General features: G+C 41.3%; 1 protein-coding gene across 4 annotated transcripts in view; it reads left to right on the plus strand.

Annotated features, from left to right (window-relative positions):
* The window catches only part of LOC137372882 (SERPINE1 mRNA-binding protein 1-like), a 48,930-nt gene extending 33,354 nt beyond the window's left edge, over positions 1–15,576 (plus strand). For all 4 annotated transcript variants that reach the window (XM_068037277.1, XM_068037275.1, XM_068037274.1 and 1 more), the window contains exons 8-9: positions 1,613–1,789; positions 15,244–15,576. In XM_068037277.1, coding sequence (XP_067893378.1) covers positions 1,613–1,789; positions 15,244–15,300 — 234 coding nt within the window. In that variant the 3' untranslated portion in view covers positions 15,301–15,576. The remainder of the gene's footprint in view (positions 1–1,612; positions 1,790–15,243) is intronic.
* Positions 15,577–16,093: the final 517 nt, after the last annotated feature.

Consider the following 16,093-nt stretch of genomic DNA (forward strand, 5'->3'; position numbering starts at 1 on the left):
AATGGCAGGATAGCAGCTGTCCAAATGCAAAATAAACAGTTTAAGAAACAAAAGAAAAAACAGAACCAGTAAATAAATGAAACAAAATGCAGGTGGAAGTTTATGATTTAAAATTGTTGAACTCAATGTTGAGTCCATTAGACTGTAAAATGCCCAGTCGAAAGATAAGGCGCTGTTCCTTGAGCGTGCATGAGCTTCATTGGATTGCTGTAGCAGGCCAAGAATAGAAGGGTCAGTGAAAACAAGGTAGAGTATTGAAATGTCAGGCGATAGGAACCTAAGGGTCGTGCTTGTGGACTGAACAGAAGTGTTCCATAAAGCAGCAACTAAGTTTCTGTTTCCTCTCCTCAATACAGAGGAGACCACATCGTGACTTGCAAATACAGTATACTAAATTGAAATAAGGCTGTTGTATTTGGAAGGAGTGTTTGGGGCCTTGCACAATGAGAAGAGAGGAGGTTAAAGGGCAGGTTTTGCATCTTGTGTGCTTGCACAGAAAGCTGCTGTAGGAAAGGGAAGGGGTGCTGGAGGTGTCGCGTAGCAAAAACAGTCCCTTTGGAATGCTGAAAGCGGAGTGAGGGGAAGATTAGTCTCGAGGTGGCAGAAATGGTAGATGATCTGTTGAATACAGAGGATGGTGGGGTGGAAGGTAAGGACAAGGGGTTCTGGTTCTGGAGGGGAAGGGGCAAGAGCAGAAGTGCACGCAATAGAACGCACACAGTCGAGGGTCCGTCAACGAAGGTGGGAGTTGGGGGTGGAGGAGAATCCTCGGTTGAGGAAAAAGGAAGACATATCGGAAGGGGTAGTTTGGAAGATTGCATCTCCTGAACAGATATTACAAAGACAACAAAAGTGAGAGAATGGGATAGAATCCTTAAAGGAAGCAGGGTGTGAGGAAGTGTAGTCAAAGTAGTTGTGGGAGTCTGGGCTTGCCCTGCTTGAAATAAAAGTTTCTATGAAGTTCAATTCTGTGGGCTCGCACTGGTCTTGCTGAATTTTTCTTCCTTTTCCCTCAAAGTGTTAGATTCAGTAACTTGATTGAGGATTGACCAGTAGTTGTCATTTTTAAGTGCAATTTAAGTTAATTCAAATTTAAGCTACACGATCTATCTGTATAGGCAATTGAATGATGTCAGACCTGGCTCTCAATCTGCATTGAAATTCTGGATGAATTGGAAATGCAGATTGGTTCTGACTTTCTGGAATGTGGTTTGTATTTTTTTTCTTGGTTTGCATCCAGCTTTATTTAGTAATTCCACATGTTTAAAATTAAACGCAGTTGATAAAAGTATACTGAAGAACAATGTAAATTATTTTCTTTGAAAACTCTTCCTGTACTCATCAAAATCTTCAGGGTGTCTTAAAGTATTTCAAATTGGAAACAACATGGAATGTAGGAAAGTTGTTTTGTAGAAACTGCAGTTTCACATTTTTTGGTTTCCTTCACAGCAGCTTTAAGCATTGAAGGGTCTTGTATCTTCTGAGCACTTTGAATATGTCTTTTTGGCGAGCAGAGAAAGAAGTGTCTGCATATAGTATGTTTCAATTTGAGTGAATAATGAAATAAATGCATCGAGGCATGAAATGTGAACTGAATCTTTTTTTAAATTAGGTCTCTGCTGATGACTCTGGTTTGGAACATCATTTCCGCAAACCAGCAAATGACATAACCTCCCAGCTGGAAATCAATTTTGGTGATTTGGGTCGCCCTGGCCGTGGTGGCAGAGGAGGTCGAGGTGGTCGTGGACGTGGTGGCGGCAGGAACATCCGTGGAATGAGGCCTGACAAGGTAACAACAGCACTTCTCTCTAACTTTGGATGGGAATGGTACTTTCCAGTCAAGTTATTTAAAACAGCGGAGAATCAAAGGTTTAGAAAGCAATAACACTACTCATGGTTAAGCGCTCTGTCCAATATTAATCTGTAGAGATCAGAAGTTCCTAGGCTTGTTTCTGGTTCTTTGAGTTCACTTTAGTCAAGAAAGCAGTTGGCATGGTACTATTGGCTTTAGTGTGTTGGACTGGGGAAAGAAAAATTCAGCTGTGATTTCTGCTGCTGATCACTCTTCAGTGACTCCTGCTGGAAGGTGTGCATAGATGGATATTCGGTGAGACCAGGGTGGCAATGGTATCTTCCATGGTTCAATGAGGTCTGCACACTTTGTCTAGATTGACGTGAATAATGTTTTGGTGGATTAGATAGCATCAAACCTCAGTTCCTTTGAGATTTAGGGTTGCCTCAAGCTGATGGGTCGGAACCAGGAATATCTGTAGTCTGGTCTCCATTAGAGATTTGTGTCAGGAGGCTGTGGGTTCAAGTTCCATGTAAGATGCTTGAGCATATAATCTAGGCTGACGCAGGCAGAGTGCTGCACTGTTAGGGTTGCTGTCTTGTAAATGCAGTATTAAATGTCACAGGTGGAATAAAAGATCGCATAGCACTATTCTAAGAGGAGGAGCAGGGGACTTCTCCCAGTGTCCTGGTCTATAACTGGTCATTATCTTGCATTTGAGACCTTGCTGTATGCAAATTTCATTACCTATAAGGTGCTTTGACATTTATAAACTGCCTTTCATGACATTCAGACATATCCAAAGTGCTTTACAGCCAATGAAGTTTTGAAATTGTTGAGGTTGTGAAAAGCAATGCAAGTGCAAATTCTTTTTACTTGTGAGCATCTGTACCAAGTTGAAGCTTCTGCCACAGTCAAGGGAAAACTATGGTTAGGATTTAGATAAAGCTGGTTAATGCTTAATGTGAAGACTGTTGGCCTTTTTACTGTTGCTGCTTTTTTCCTCTATTTCCCTGTTGGCAGGTTAAGCTTCTTAATGAAGATGGAGCTTGCCTGTTCAGTGCAGTAAGAGTGCAACTGTTGTATAATCGTTCTAAAGAGTATTATTTTGCTGAATTGGGTAGACTGTGCCTCCAGTATCCTAGAAAAGCTGGTCAAGTACAAATATCTATTTCAAAAATTAGTAATTAGACTAAAGCAATTTTTTTTAAAAAACACTCCATGTAACAATCTGAGGCATAGATTGATCAAAGCCTCATTGTAGTTGTCACTGGGAAAGTTAGATACAGTAAGCAAGGTGCTTGTGCTAGGAAAAAACCCACACAATGTTCAGTGTTGTCACAGATGATCTCAGGTTTCCTGCTCATATTTACACCTTTTAATCATTGAACATGACCCAATAAATGTCATTTTTCTTAAAACTGCAAAACATTTAATTGTTTTAAATTAAATAACTGATCCAGGTCCAACCACCGCAGTGTACAAATTTGGTGTAACTTTTAACATATAATTCGCAACCTGTTGAATTTTGGACGTGCAGTTTTTAAATAAAACCTCGAATAGCACCATGACCAAGGATGAGACGAGCCAAAAGCACCCCCGGTCCAAAAAAAAATAGGGTGTGCCATTGAATTGCAGCATATCTGGGTGCTGCCAGTGCTTTTGAGATTTTGTAACTGAAATTTCAAAGTAAACTTCATAACTTCAAATGTGAAGTATACGGTGTATAACTACAGTGTGACTGCCAGGTACTGAAGCAATCTTGAGGCCTGTAGGTTTATGTATGAGAAACCTGTGAAAACTGCCAAGTACAGCAAGTGTTTTAAGGGTCGAATAAATAGACGAATGACAGGTTTTCTCGTAGGTTAAAAAAGACAGATAAATATTTTTATACAGTAACCGAAGAATATTCGTGGCTTCACCCACTCTCTCATTATCTATCTCTTTCGCGCACGCACACAAGTGCGCTTGCATGAAAAAATAGAGTAGAGCGGATGATGCAATTAGAGAGTCCATTTGTTAGATTAGATTAGAGATACAGCACTGAAACAGGCCCTTTGGCCCACCAAGTCTGTGCCGAAAATCAACCACCCATTTATACTAATCCTACACTAATCCCATATTCCTACCAAACATCCCCACCTGTCCCTATATTTCCCTACCACCTACCTATACTAGTGACAGTTTATAATGGCCAATTTACCTACCAACCTGCAAGTCTTTTGGCTTGTGGGAGGAAACCGGAGCACCCGGAGAAAACCCACGCAGACACAGGGAGAACTTGCAAACTCCGCACAGGCAGTACCCGGAATCGAACCCGGGTCCCTGGAGCTGTGAGGCTGCGGTGCTAACCACTGCGCCACTGTGCCGCCCATAAATTGAAGTGTTTTTTCCCCCAAAAAACAAAATGAGAAGACATCTTTCAGCCTCCATCCAAAGTCGATGGTGGGAAGTCCTTGTTCACTTTTGCAGATGGGGAATTCCACAGTCACCTTGGAATTTCTCTGTTGTAGATGTTAAAAGATTTTGTCAGCAAAGCTCGTACTTGGCTGGAACTGTCTCAGCTGTTCTGGCTGGTAAAGGCCTTCTCTGGCTGTTTTCCCCCCCTCTCTCCAGAGAAGTTCCTTTTTAAGATAGAAACCTGTCAGGTTGGGGTGTTGGTCAGTTGACTAAGGACTCTATCCGCTGGAGTGATACATAAAATGTCAGGATATGGGAACCATTGTTAAATGATGACATCTGAATGTGGTTCATTTTGATAGGTATTATTTCATATATTATTTTGGTCTTGGCTTCCAAGTCAGACTGTCTGCAAACATCTTTGTGAGCTCCATTTCTGCAGATAGGCTTTGTTAGCATGGAATGGGCTGTTTTTCCATTTGTATGTTTTCCCCAAAGTTAATTCAGACCTGAATAATGGGGTTTGTCTTTAGCAGACAAGCATGTTTATTGACAGGGTAGGAGGGGTCACCTGATCTCTCCTCCATTTTGTCTGGGGCACAAATGTATCCATTGTTTGTAGTTCAGTTCAACAGTTGACTTTTATTTCATAATTCCTCCAGTTCATATTTCATCGCTGTTCTCTTCGTGAGCATAATACCCCTGCAAAAAGGGAAAAATGAAATTCCTTGGTATTTTTCTTTTTTTTTCTTTTTCAGAAAGAAAAAGACATAGTTGAGTACACATCTGCACACATTCATCCCATGCACTCCTCAGGCTTTCAGTCATAATTTATTTACAGATTGTTTAAATTCAGGGCGGTGCATCAGCAATAACGTCATTCTTCCCAGCTATGTGTGCAGTTTTCATGTTGAATGGCCGGAAAAGTAAGCTGCATCGGCATTTTTAACTTTGAATTTTTCCAGATACGTGTAGGGTTGTGCTCAGTATAGATTTGAATTTCTGTGTCCATTATTTGCATAAACGTTGAAATGTTGAAGGGCTCGTAGGTGTTGTAATGCCTTTTTTCTTCATTGTGGAATATTTTCTTTGGTTTAGTGTTAAGTTTTTTTGAGAAATAGCCAGTTGATTTCTTGAGGCCTGAATTGTCATCTTGGAGTAAGATTGCTCCTCTTCTGACATCACTGGTGTCAATAGTCATCTTGAAGGGATTGTTTAAATTTGAGATTGCCAATACTGGGTAATTTGTTAAAATCGCTTTCACTTTTTCGAAAGCCAGCTGGCACTGTACTCTGACACGCTACTTTTACATTTTTCTTCAAATCAGTTAAGGGCGCAGCTAAGGTGCTGAAGTTAGGAATACATTTTCGGTAGAATCTGCGCATTCACAGAAATCGCATGATTTCCTCCTTCGTTTTGGGAATGGTGATATCTCCCACGGCTTGCACTACTTCTGCCCTTGGCGACACCTGACCGTTGCCTTCAATGTGGTCCTAATAGGTTACTTTAGCCTTAGCGAATTTGCTTTTTGCCACATTGCCACGAGGTGAGCTTTCTATAGACCCTTAAATGGTTCAGGTGGTCTTCCCAGGTATCACTGTAAACTAACAGGTCATCCAGGTAGACAACACAGTTGTTTAAACCAGCTACCACTTGGTTTATTTGTCATTGGAAAGTTGTGCCAAATGGCATTACTTTATATTGAAATAAGCTATTGAGGGTGACAAATGCTGAAATTACTTTTGCTTTAGGTGGTCATGGGGGCTTGCCATTTTCCTTTCAATAAATTGATTTTACTAATGTCGGTGGAGCTTCCTACTTGGTCAAGGTAGCCCTCCATACAGGGGATTGGGTATGAGTCTGTTCAGGTTAGTGTTAACTTTTCGCTAATTGATGCAAGATGTGGTTGATCTGTCAGGTTTGGAGACGAGTAATATGGGTGAGCTCCGGCTGCTTTGGCTGAGTTCAATATCCAGCAAATATTGGATTTCTTGGACCTGAGTAATTTATTGGGCTCAGCCTTTGAGTTTTGTTTTTATCGGTGGAGTCTCTTACATCCACGTCATGTATAGTTAGGGAGGTGCGACTTAGTTTGTGTCTCAAACTTCAAATTCCCTTAGCAGTGTTGCTAGGTTCTTTCTTGACTGGTCAGATACTCAAACATGGTATCTCGTCTCCTTTAGAATTTTGGTATTTTCCAATGTTACGGTAGTGTTGTCCTTCTCGCTATTGCGTGACATACACTGGTCAGTCTGGTTCCCGACTTTTTTTTTGTGGCATTTATGTGGCAGTCTTTTGCTTTTCCTCCAGTCTGGTGTGTTAATTAGGTAGTTCACGTCACTGACCTTTTTCCCTACACGGTACAGGACATTGGATCTGACTTGTAGGGATTCACCTGGTCCTCTGGTTTAAACACTCGAGCTGCAGCCTTTTTGTCTACCTGCCTTTTCATGTTTTACTGAGATACTTTCAGGTGTGCCTTCACTACAGCATAGGCTTTAAAAAGTCTCATGAAAAGTGAATACTTAATCTGGCAATGAGGTTTCTTCCCTTTGATCCTGGAATTTTTCCTTGATAAATTTCAGGGGGCCTTTCGCCTCATGTTCAAAAACCAATTCAAATGGGCTGAAGCCTGTTGATTCATTTGGTTAATCTCTAGTAACAAACAGCAAAAAAGCTGCTACTTTATCCCAGTCATGGGTGGGTGGGGGGGGGGGGGGGGAGCGGTGGAATCGTGGTAGTATTGTCTGATGGTTTACAGGGTTTGATGGTATTGTTCCAGAGCACCTTGTGATTGTGGGTGATATGCTGAAGATTTCACTTGCTCAATACTAAGGCTCTGTATGACTTGGTACATTTGGGACATGAAATTAGTTCCTTGATCTGACTGAATTTCTTTGGGCAGTCCGTATCAGGTGAAAAGCTGGTTCAGCCCCTCAACTACAGTTTTAGTTGAAATTTCTTCAAGGATATGGCTTCTGGGCTGTATCCATGATGGTTAGGCGGTATTGGTAACCTGCCCTAGTTTTAGGTAGGGGTCCTACGCAATCGACCAGAACTCTGCTGAAGGGCTCTGCGAAAACCAGAATGGGGATTAGTGGAGTAGGCCTGATTGTAGATTGTGATTTCCCAACAGTCTGGTAGATGTGGCCAGTAAAAGTGTCTGCTTTCTGGGCCTGGGTCTTTTGGATACCCACGGGCCCAGCCGTTGGGATTTAATGGGCAATCCTTGAGATCTCTATTTAGGGGGAACTACAATTTGGTGGACCACGCCTCCTCTGCAAGTCGCTGCGGAGGTCTTCATTTCCTCATTATTATTCCATTTTTAAAGTAATAACATTCAGAAATTTTCTCTGCCTCTGTCTCGGAACAGGTGATCTGCGCTCATCTTTTTAAATCAGGGTTTTCTGCTGGGCTTCAGTTAACATCATCCTGGGGATTACCCCAGAAACTGAACTGGACCAGCCAAATAAATGCTGTGGCTACAAGAGCAGGCCAGAGATTGAGAATTTTGCAGCGAGTAACTCACCATCTGTCTCCCCAATGCCTGATCAGTAACTACAAGGCACAAGTCAGGAGTGTGATGGATTGGTGCAGCTCCAACAACACTCAAGAAGCTCGACACCATCCAGGACAAAGCCTATCTGGCACCTATCCACCATCTTCAACATTCACTCCCTTCACCACTGATGCCCAGTGGCAACAGTGTGCATCATCTACAAAATGCACTGCAGCAACTCACCAAGGCTCTTTCGACAGCATCTCCAAACCCCTGACCTCTACCACCTAGAAGGACAAGGGCAGCAGATGCATGGGAGCACCACCACCTGCAAGTTCCCCTCCAAGCCCCACACCATCCTGATTTGGAACTATATTGCCATTCCTTCACTTGCTGGATCAAAATCCTGGAATTTCCTTCCTAACAGCATTGTTGGTGTAACTACATCCCAAAGAATGCAGTGGTTCAAAAAGGACGACTCTCCACCACCTTTTCGAGGGCATTTGGGGATTGGCAATAAATGCTGGCCCAGCCAGCGGCTCCCACATCCCACGAATGGTATCTCCTCCTTATCTCCAAAATATGTTTCAGCCAGCCAGACCTCTGGGGTCCTCTGGCTGAATTACTGCCTCAGCTTGCTCTGGTGGAGCTTACTTAGCTATGGACCTCATTACCACAGTCGGGAGTATTCCATGGACTTGCTCATGGAGATCTGTTCCGTCTCCTTGGCTTCATTTGACTGTTTTAAGACCACTGGGGCTGCTCCAACCTTGCCACCAGCTGATTCATTGCTTAGCAGCAAATCTATATGGCCACAGGCAGGTTAGCAACAATCCCTATTGTCACACTAGGTCACACTGTAGGTGGACCTGATATCGGGCACACAGGTGTGTGCCCTTCAATGTCTTTTACTAGGACCTTTGCCTTTAGTGAGCTCTCTGGTGAAAAGGTCATGCCTTTATCATCCAGCATTAAGTATTGAGTGGCACGTGTACGCCTGAGCAAGACAATGGACTTGCATCTCTCATCGGAGAGGTATGGAGACACCTTTCCATTTAAAATAAAAAATCCTGGTAACCCTCAGGAATTATTTCTGTTTCTTCCACATCTGTGGCAGTATTCTTTAAGGAATCCATCACTGGTTAGGGTCACAAGCTTGTCTGCCTTGCTATTTGCTGGGGCACCCTTTTCTAGGCCACTCTTGTGAACTCCCACGCACTCACTGGCCTCCCCTTCAATTTCCAGCAGTCGGCTTTCACATGCCCTGCTTTGTTATAATGGAAACATGCAGGTCTGTGGAAAATATTCCTACCCTTTGCACATCCTTTCTTGACCAGTGGAGGGATCCCTCCGTTCTCTCACTCTTTCCTTTCCACTAGCATCCTATCTTTTCTCATTATTCCATTTTCTGCCCTTCCCGAACCTCTGGGGATTACTATGGGAGGATTTTCCTTGATAAAAGGATTTATGGGTGAGCTCATACGCTGCCATTGTAGCAGCTTCTCTCACCCTTGTGACCTTTTGTTCCTTACTATGGGTATTTATGTTGATGGGAATACGTTTTTAAAATTCTTGTAAGATTACCCCTCTCATTGTCATAGAGGCCTAACCTGAGAGATCGTATCCAGCAATTAAAACCCATGTGTTTAACTCTTCCAAATTCAATCAAGGTTTGGGCAGGTCTTTTCCTAGCATTTTAAATGTGTCGATTGACTTTAGTGTCTAACTGGTATGCATTTAAGATAGCAGTTTTAGTCTTTAATTGAGGGAGCTCTCTTCTGATAACATGCAATGAACTTCACGAGCGCTACCCAACAATTCGCCTTGTAAAAGGAGTGTCCAATATTCTTTTAGCCATTTTAGCCTGATAGCTATTTTCTCAAAGGTGGTAAAATAGGATTCAACCTCTTCCTCATTAAATTTTGGCACTAATTGTGTGTCTCATAACATCAAAGCTTTGCTCTGGATTGGGGATAATTGAATTGCTGGTGGTGTTCTCGCTTGTGTGATTGCAGCCTAACTGAAATTGTCTCGCCACTGCCTCTCTTTGCATCCTTCCCTTTTGAAATTATAATTCTGTTGCCTCTTTTTCCTTTTGAAATTCCAATGTTTGCATTTCAAATTGAATTCTAGCTAGGACTATTTTATTCAGACTCTGGTTTCATGCCCGTTTCCTCTAGTTCTGGGGTAAGATTAAAATGGCTAGCTAGATTCTTAAGTATTTCAGGTTTCTTGGTTTTTTGTTTGAAAATGACTCCCACCTGCCGAGCTACAGCTTTTAAATCTTCACTACTAAATTGATTTAATGTATTGTACAATGCTTCTCCCTACTCTACAAATACTTTAGCATTGAATGTGGCCATGTCTTTTGATTTTAGCACCGTGGAGAAAGAAAAAGTACGAGAAAATTTACTTATTTGATTCCTAAAATTCCTTTTGTTTCTAAATTTCTGATCTGATGTTTCAGAATCCTGGCTTCAAGCCCCCAATCTGTTAAGGACAGATGCATCATGGTGTGGGTGATTTCCACTTTTACCTCTCAGCTGACCACAGATAGTGGTTTCAAAAGTGTTTGAGCCCCTGAATGTTTTAAGGGTCAAATAAATAGACTAATGACAGGTTGTCTCGTAGGCTTAAAAAAAAAAGACAAATCTTTACACCATAATTGGAATATTCGTGACCTCACCCACTCGTGCACTCACACGAGAAGATAGTGTCACATTAGAGTCCAGTTTTTTTATTTTAAAAAAAAAACTTTAGAAGCATTTTGGGAGGAAATGTTTCAGTGGTGCAGGCCTGAATGTTCATTGTCTTGAAAAGGATGAAGTGTTATGGCTCCTTGTAGTTGAGCTTTAATCCAAAGTCGATAGTGGGAAATCCCACTTCATTTTCGCAGATAGGGAGTTCCAAAATCACCTTGCAATTTCTCTGCTGCAGTAGTTAAAAGATGTTGTCAGCAGGGCTCCTACTTAGCTGGAACTGTCTCAGCTGTTCTGGCTATTCATTGGCTGTTGCTCCCCCTCTCTCCAGACAGATATCTTTTTAAGGTAAAAACTTATCAGGTTGGGGTGTCAGTCAGGTGACTAAGGGCTCTCCCCTGGGGGATTCATAAAATGTGCCAGGATATGGGAACCATTGTTACATGATGGCATCTGAATGTAGTTCATTTTGTAAATAGGTATTATTTCACATCTATTATTTTGGCCTTGGCTTTGAAGTCAGACTGTCTGCAAACATCTTTGTGAGCTCCATTCCTGCAGATAGGCGTTGTTAGCATGGAATGGGCTGTTTCTCCACTTGTGTGTTTTCCTCAAAGTTAATTCAGACATGAATAATGGGTTTTGTCGTATTCAGCCAAGCATGCTTATTGACAGGGTAGGTGGGGTCACCTGACTTCTACTACTTTTTGTCTGTGGCACAAATGTGTTCATTGTTTGTAGCTCAGTTCAACAGTTGACTTTTATTTCCTAATTCCTCCAGTTCATCTCATATTTCATCACTGTTCCCTTTATGTGTGTAACAGTGGCGCAGTGGTTAGCACCGCAGCCTCTCAGCTCCAGCGACCCGGGTTCAATTCTGGGTACTGCCTGTGTGGAGTTTGCAAGTTCTCCCTGTGTCTGCGTGGGTTTTCTCCGGGTGCTCCGGTTTCCTCCCACATGCCAAAGACTTGCAGGTTGATAGGTAAATTGGCCATTAGCAATTGCCCCTAGTATAGGTAGGTGGTAGGGAAATATAGGGACAGGTGGGGATGTGGTAGGAATATGGGATTAGTGTAGGATTAGTATAAATGGGTGGTTGATGGTCGGCACAGACTCGGTAGGCCGAAGGGCCTGTTGCAGTGCTGTATCTCTAAACTAAACAAAACAAAATTGTTTTTGCATAACTTGAGTTTTTTGAGGTCAGAGGATTGATGAGGGTGATCTAGTTGATGTGTATATGGATTTCCAAAAGGTGTTTGACAAAGTGCCACATAATTGGATTGTCAGCATGGTTGAAGCCCATGGAATAAAAGGGAAAGTTGCAGCATGGATACGATGTTTACTGAGTGACAGGAAGCAGTAGTGGTGACCGTTTTTCAGACTGGAGGAAGTGGGGTTCCTCAAGGGTGATTATTTGGACACTACTTGATCTATATTAATAATCTAGACTTGGGTATGCAGGGCACAATTTCAAAATATGTGGATGTGACAAAATTTGGAAGTAAAGTGGACTGTGAGGATCATGATTGACTCCAAATAAACAAAGGCTGGTGGAATGGGTGGACACGTGGCAGATGCAATTGACTGCAGAGAAGTGCAATGTGTTGCATTTTGGTAGGGAGAACTAGGGCAGTGTAAACTGGAGAGTACAATTCTAAAGAGGGTGCAGGAACAGAGACACTTGGGGCTAAATGTGCACGAATAGTTGAGGCTGGCAGGACAGGTTGAGAGTATTAGAGGGTACAGAAAAGATTTGAGAATTGTTCCAGGGACAAGAGATATCAGTTACGTGAATAGACTGGAGAAGTTGGGGTTGCTCTCCTTGGAGAAGAGGTTGAGAGGAGATTTGATAGAGGTGTTAAAAATCATGAGGGGCCTAGATAGTGTAGGTAGAAATTGTTCCCATTGGCAGAAGGGTTGAGAACCACAGATTTAAAGTGATTAGTAAAAGAGCTAAAGGGTTAGAATCTGGAATGCATTGCCTGTGTGTGTGGTGGAGGCAGATTTGATGATTTTCAAAAGGGAGTTCAATAAGTGCCTGAAGGGATAGAATTTGCAGGGCTGAGTGGAACTAGTTAAATTGCTTTTGCAGAGAGCCTGCACAGACTCGACAGGCCAAATGACCTCCTGTGCTCTTGCCATTCTATGATTATGAATAATGAGAGAGATTGAGAAGTTGTATTTGTGCTATTGCTTAAATATGGGTTCGTTGACTTGGATGCAATCAGTATTTTTAAGTTAGAATAAGCAGTGTGCTTTGTCAGCTGGTAGGGCAGTAATTATTTTTCTGTGCATGTGCAAGCTTAAATCTAATAAAATCTCAATCTCAAACCAGTTTGATGGCTGCAATAAGTCAGTGGATAGCAAAAGTTTTTTTAAAAAAAAATCAAGAGCTTATCAGCTAGCAGTTTCTCTTTGCAATCCTTTGCACTTGCAAAGCAGATGTTTGTATAAACTATGGACCATGTCTAGGGCCTGCAAGGCTCACTATTGCATCTCAGGATTTTACACTGAGCACTGGATCTACAGATAAGATCTTTCTAGCTGTTCCAAAATAGAAGTGAGACATTAAGCCATGGTTTGGTAATAAGTATGTGCATGCTTTGGAGGCCCAAGTGTCAGATGCCTGTAGCTGTTATCCTGTTTGAAATCCAATCCATGGCAGTGGAATGGAAACCTAAACTGCCAACTATGTTAATTGGCAAACTCAAGTCTAATTCCTTATGAACGTGGGTAAGCAATGCAGAACTGCTCAGAAATGTGCAGTAAATCTGTAGTCTCATTGAGGAGCTATAAAGATTGTTAGGATGGGCAAAGAATGCAAGGAACTCTTAGATTATGTATTAAGGAGCCTCATCTGGCAGAGCAAGAGGAGTTTTGCACTCCATCTGCTCAGTGTACCTGGTTGTAATAGTTCTGATGCTGATTGATTATGCTAAAAGGCTTTACTACCAGAACATTATGATCCTTTAATTATGAGCAGAAAGTTTAAGGGAAGGTCAGTACTTTTACACAATTTATTAGGTTGTATGATCTGAGCTTTCAAATTCAAGACTTGCTGACTTACATGATGCATCTTAAGCTGTAAATTACATTCCTGTACATTGTGAAGAATGTATTATACTGGAGAAGAAATGGGCCACTTGCATTTAAAACTACTGCCCCTTTGTCCCATCAATTTAGGCTGGCTTTGAACCCAAGTCCCAGATGTGGAAGTCTCTTTTTAGCTGTAAAGGTTCTAAGTGAAATGAGCATTAGTCTAGTTTCTCTAATGGCCTTAATTTGGTAACCAAATTAAATGTTTTTTTTAAAGAAAAAGTGAAATAGAATGTTACACTGGTGCAGCATTGTGTACTCAAATTGGGATTAAGACACTATATTGGGACTGAATAGAGGATTATTGATTAGTACCTGGCCTGTCCCTGGATGCCTCTTGTGAAAAATTTTCTTTCACGAGCACTAATGTCCTTCATTGCATAAGTGTGAGGTTAAAGAAGTGTAAATGGTCAGTTTGATCAGAGATGAGCATGAGATTTTTTGATTGAGGCATGTTATGCTGCTTTTGAATATGCACATAGCTCGTTTTAATTGAGGTGCTCAAACGCCCTTTAAATTCTTAGCATCTCGTTGATTAGAAGTCAACTCATTATGCAAGAGAACAGCTTTAACAGACCAGTTTACATTCCTTTTCATGCACCAGTGCTTGAGGTAACACATTTTCTCTTTTTTGTTTTAATTTTGGAAACTTAGGAAATTTTTAGTTTTCTCAGTGGGAACATTGTTAAACTGACTTAACTGGTTTTAATAGTTGTACTGCTTTCTTTAATTTATTGAAAGTGAATCAGAATGCCAAAATCTTTAATCAAATATTTTCTTGGGTTGAATAGATTTTTAAAAATAAATGCTTGAGTGAAATATACATGTTGCCTTCTGTGTAGTGAGAATGGACAGTGGAATTTGCTTTCTCAAAGGCTGTCAACCAGTACCTGTGATTTTGAAGATGAACTTGCAGGCATTCAGGTCTAGGATCTTGCACGCGTACTAAACTCAGCCTCGCTCAGTTGGTTTAATCTGAGCAGTTTCATTACTGTAATTACTCTGAATATTACTGTACAAGGGGAGGTGGTGGCATAGTGGTCATGTCACTAGACTAGTAATCCAGAGCCCAGGATAATGCTCTGGGGACATGGGTCGAATCCCACCATGGCAGTCGGTGAAATTTGAATTCAGTGAATAAATATGAATTTTTTTTTTTTTAAAAAGCTAGTTTAATGGTGACCATGAAACCATTATCGATTTTGTTGTAAAAACCCATCTGGTTCATTCATTTCCTTTTTGAGGAAAGAAATCTGCTGTCCTTACCTGGTCTGGCCTACATGTGACTCCAGACCTACAGCAATGTGGTTGTCTCTTAACTGCCCTCTGAAATGGCCTAGCAAGCCACTCTGTTCAAGGGCAATTAGGGATGGGCAATAAATGCTGGCCTTGCCAGTGACGCCCAAATCCCACAAAAAAGAATTTAAGAAAGGTGAGTTTTATTTCATCTGGCTGTTAGAATCCAAACATCTACCAAACCATTTGTTGATACTAAATTGTTGCAAAGATATTGATTATATAAACTTTGGTTATTTCCCTTAAGTTGCTAGCAGTACAATACATTGCAGTGAAATAAGCTGTTCAAATTTAAACCAGAGTCTTTCTAACTAAAGCACTGGAAACCTGGATGACTCAAGATCTATTTTATATTTTGTTCCTTGAATAGTGTTTCTGCATTTGCTTTTTAGTGCTAGTTTTGTTGCACACCTATTACTATAATATGGGTTCTCTGACCAAATTTCTTTTTCATTTTGCAGTCTAGCATCTCTGTTCCAAATGTTGATGACCCAGAAGCTTTCCCAGCTCTGGCCTAAGTGGATGTCGTCAGCCTGGCCTGAAGTCCTCGGGGGGCCCCCTCTATGAGGCTTGCATGCTTAAGGAACCCTTCTCAACTATATTAACAGAAAAAAGGAAAAAAAAAGACTCTCATCCATGCCATTCACACCTATGAACTGTCCACAAGGAATTGTTGAAATGGACTTCTCTTGCTACACAGAAGCAACAAATATTGGTAGCTGGTTTTATATCTCAAAAAAAGTAAATGGTAGCAGAGGAAAAAAGCTGTTTTCATAATAAATTTTCAGAAATTATGCATTCTTCATGGATTGATACTTTTTTTGTATTGCTGCTTGAAAATATGCATTTCCAAGCTCGAAATATAGGTGTGAAGAGTGTGTATCAATGAATTCCAGTGGGGTGCTTTATTTCAACACATACAGAATCCTCTTGCCTTCATCAGATAAATTCTATCCTAATGCAATTTAGTATGCTGCTGATCTGGTGCAGTAAGTTTTGAGGAAATGTGTCCCTGTGTACAAATGGAAAAAGTACGACCTGTCTCAGAAGATATTTTCCTGGGAGGAAGTTATCCTTTTGTAGTTTGACTTTGCAAGGGCTAGGATTCCACTGCTTCCCCATTGTTGCAGATCCTGAATATTTGCTGAAAGATCATTTTAAAAATATTTTGGCTAATGGAGCAGCTATCACTAAAATGGACACTGGTTCATACCAATTTTTTAATTTTAAGTATCGTTACAAGTATTAAGAGTACTGTAGTAGTTCTGTTACTGGACTAGTAATCCACAGGCCTGGACTTGTGATCCAGAC

This window comes from Heterodontus francisci, chromosome 8, assembly GCF_036365525.1.
Source record: "Heterodontus francisci isolate sHetFra1 chromosome 8, sHetFra1.hap1, whole genome shotgun sequence".
Lineage (NCBI taxonomy): Eukaryota > Metazoa > Chordata > Chondrichthyes > Heterodontiformes > Heterodontidae > Heterodontus > Heterodontus francisci.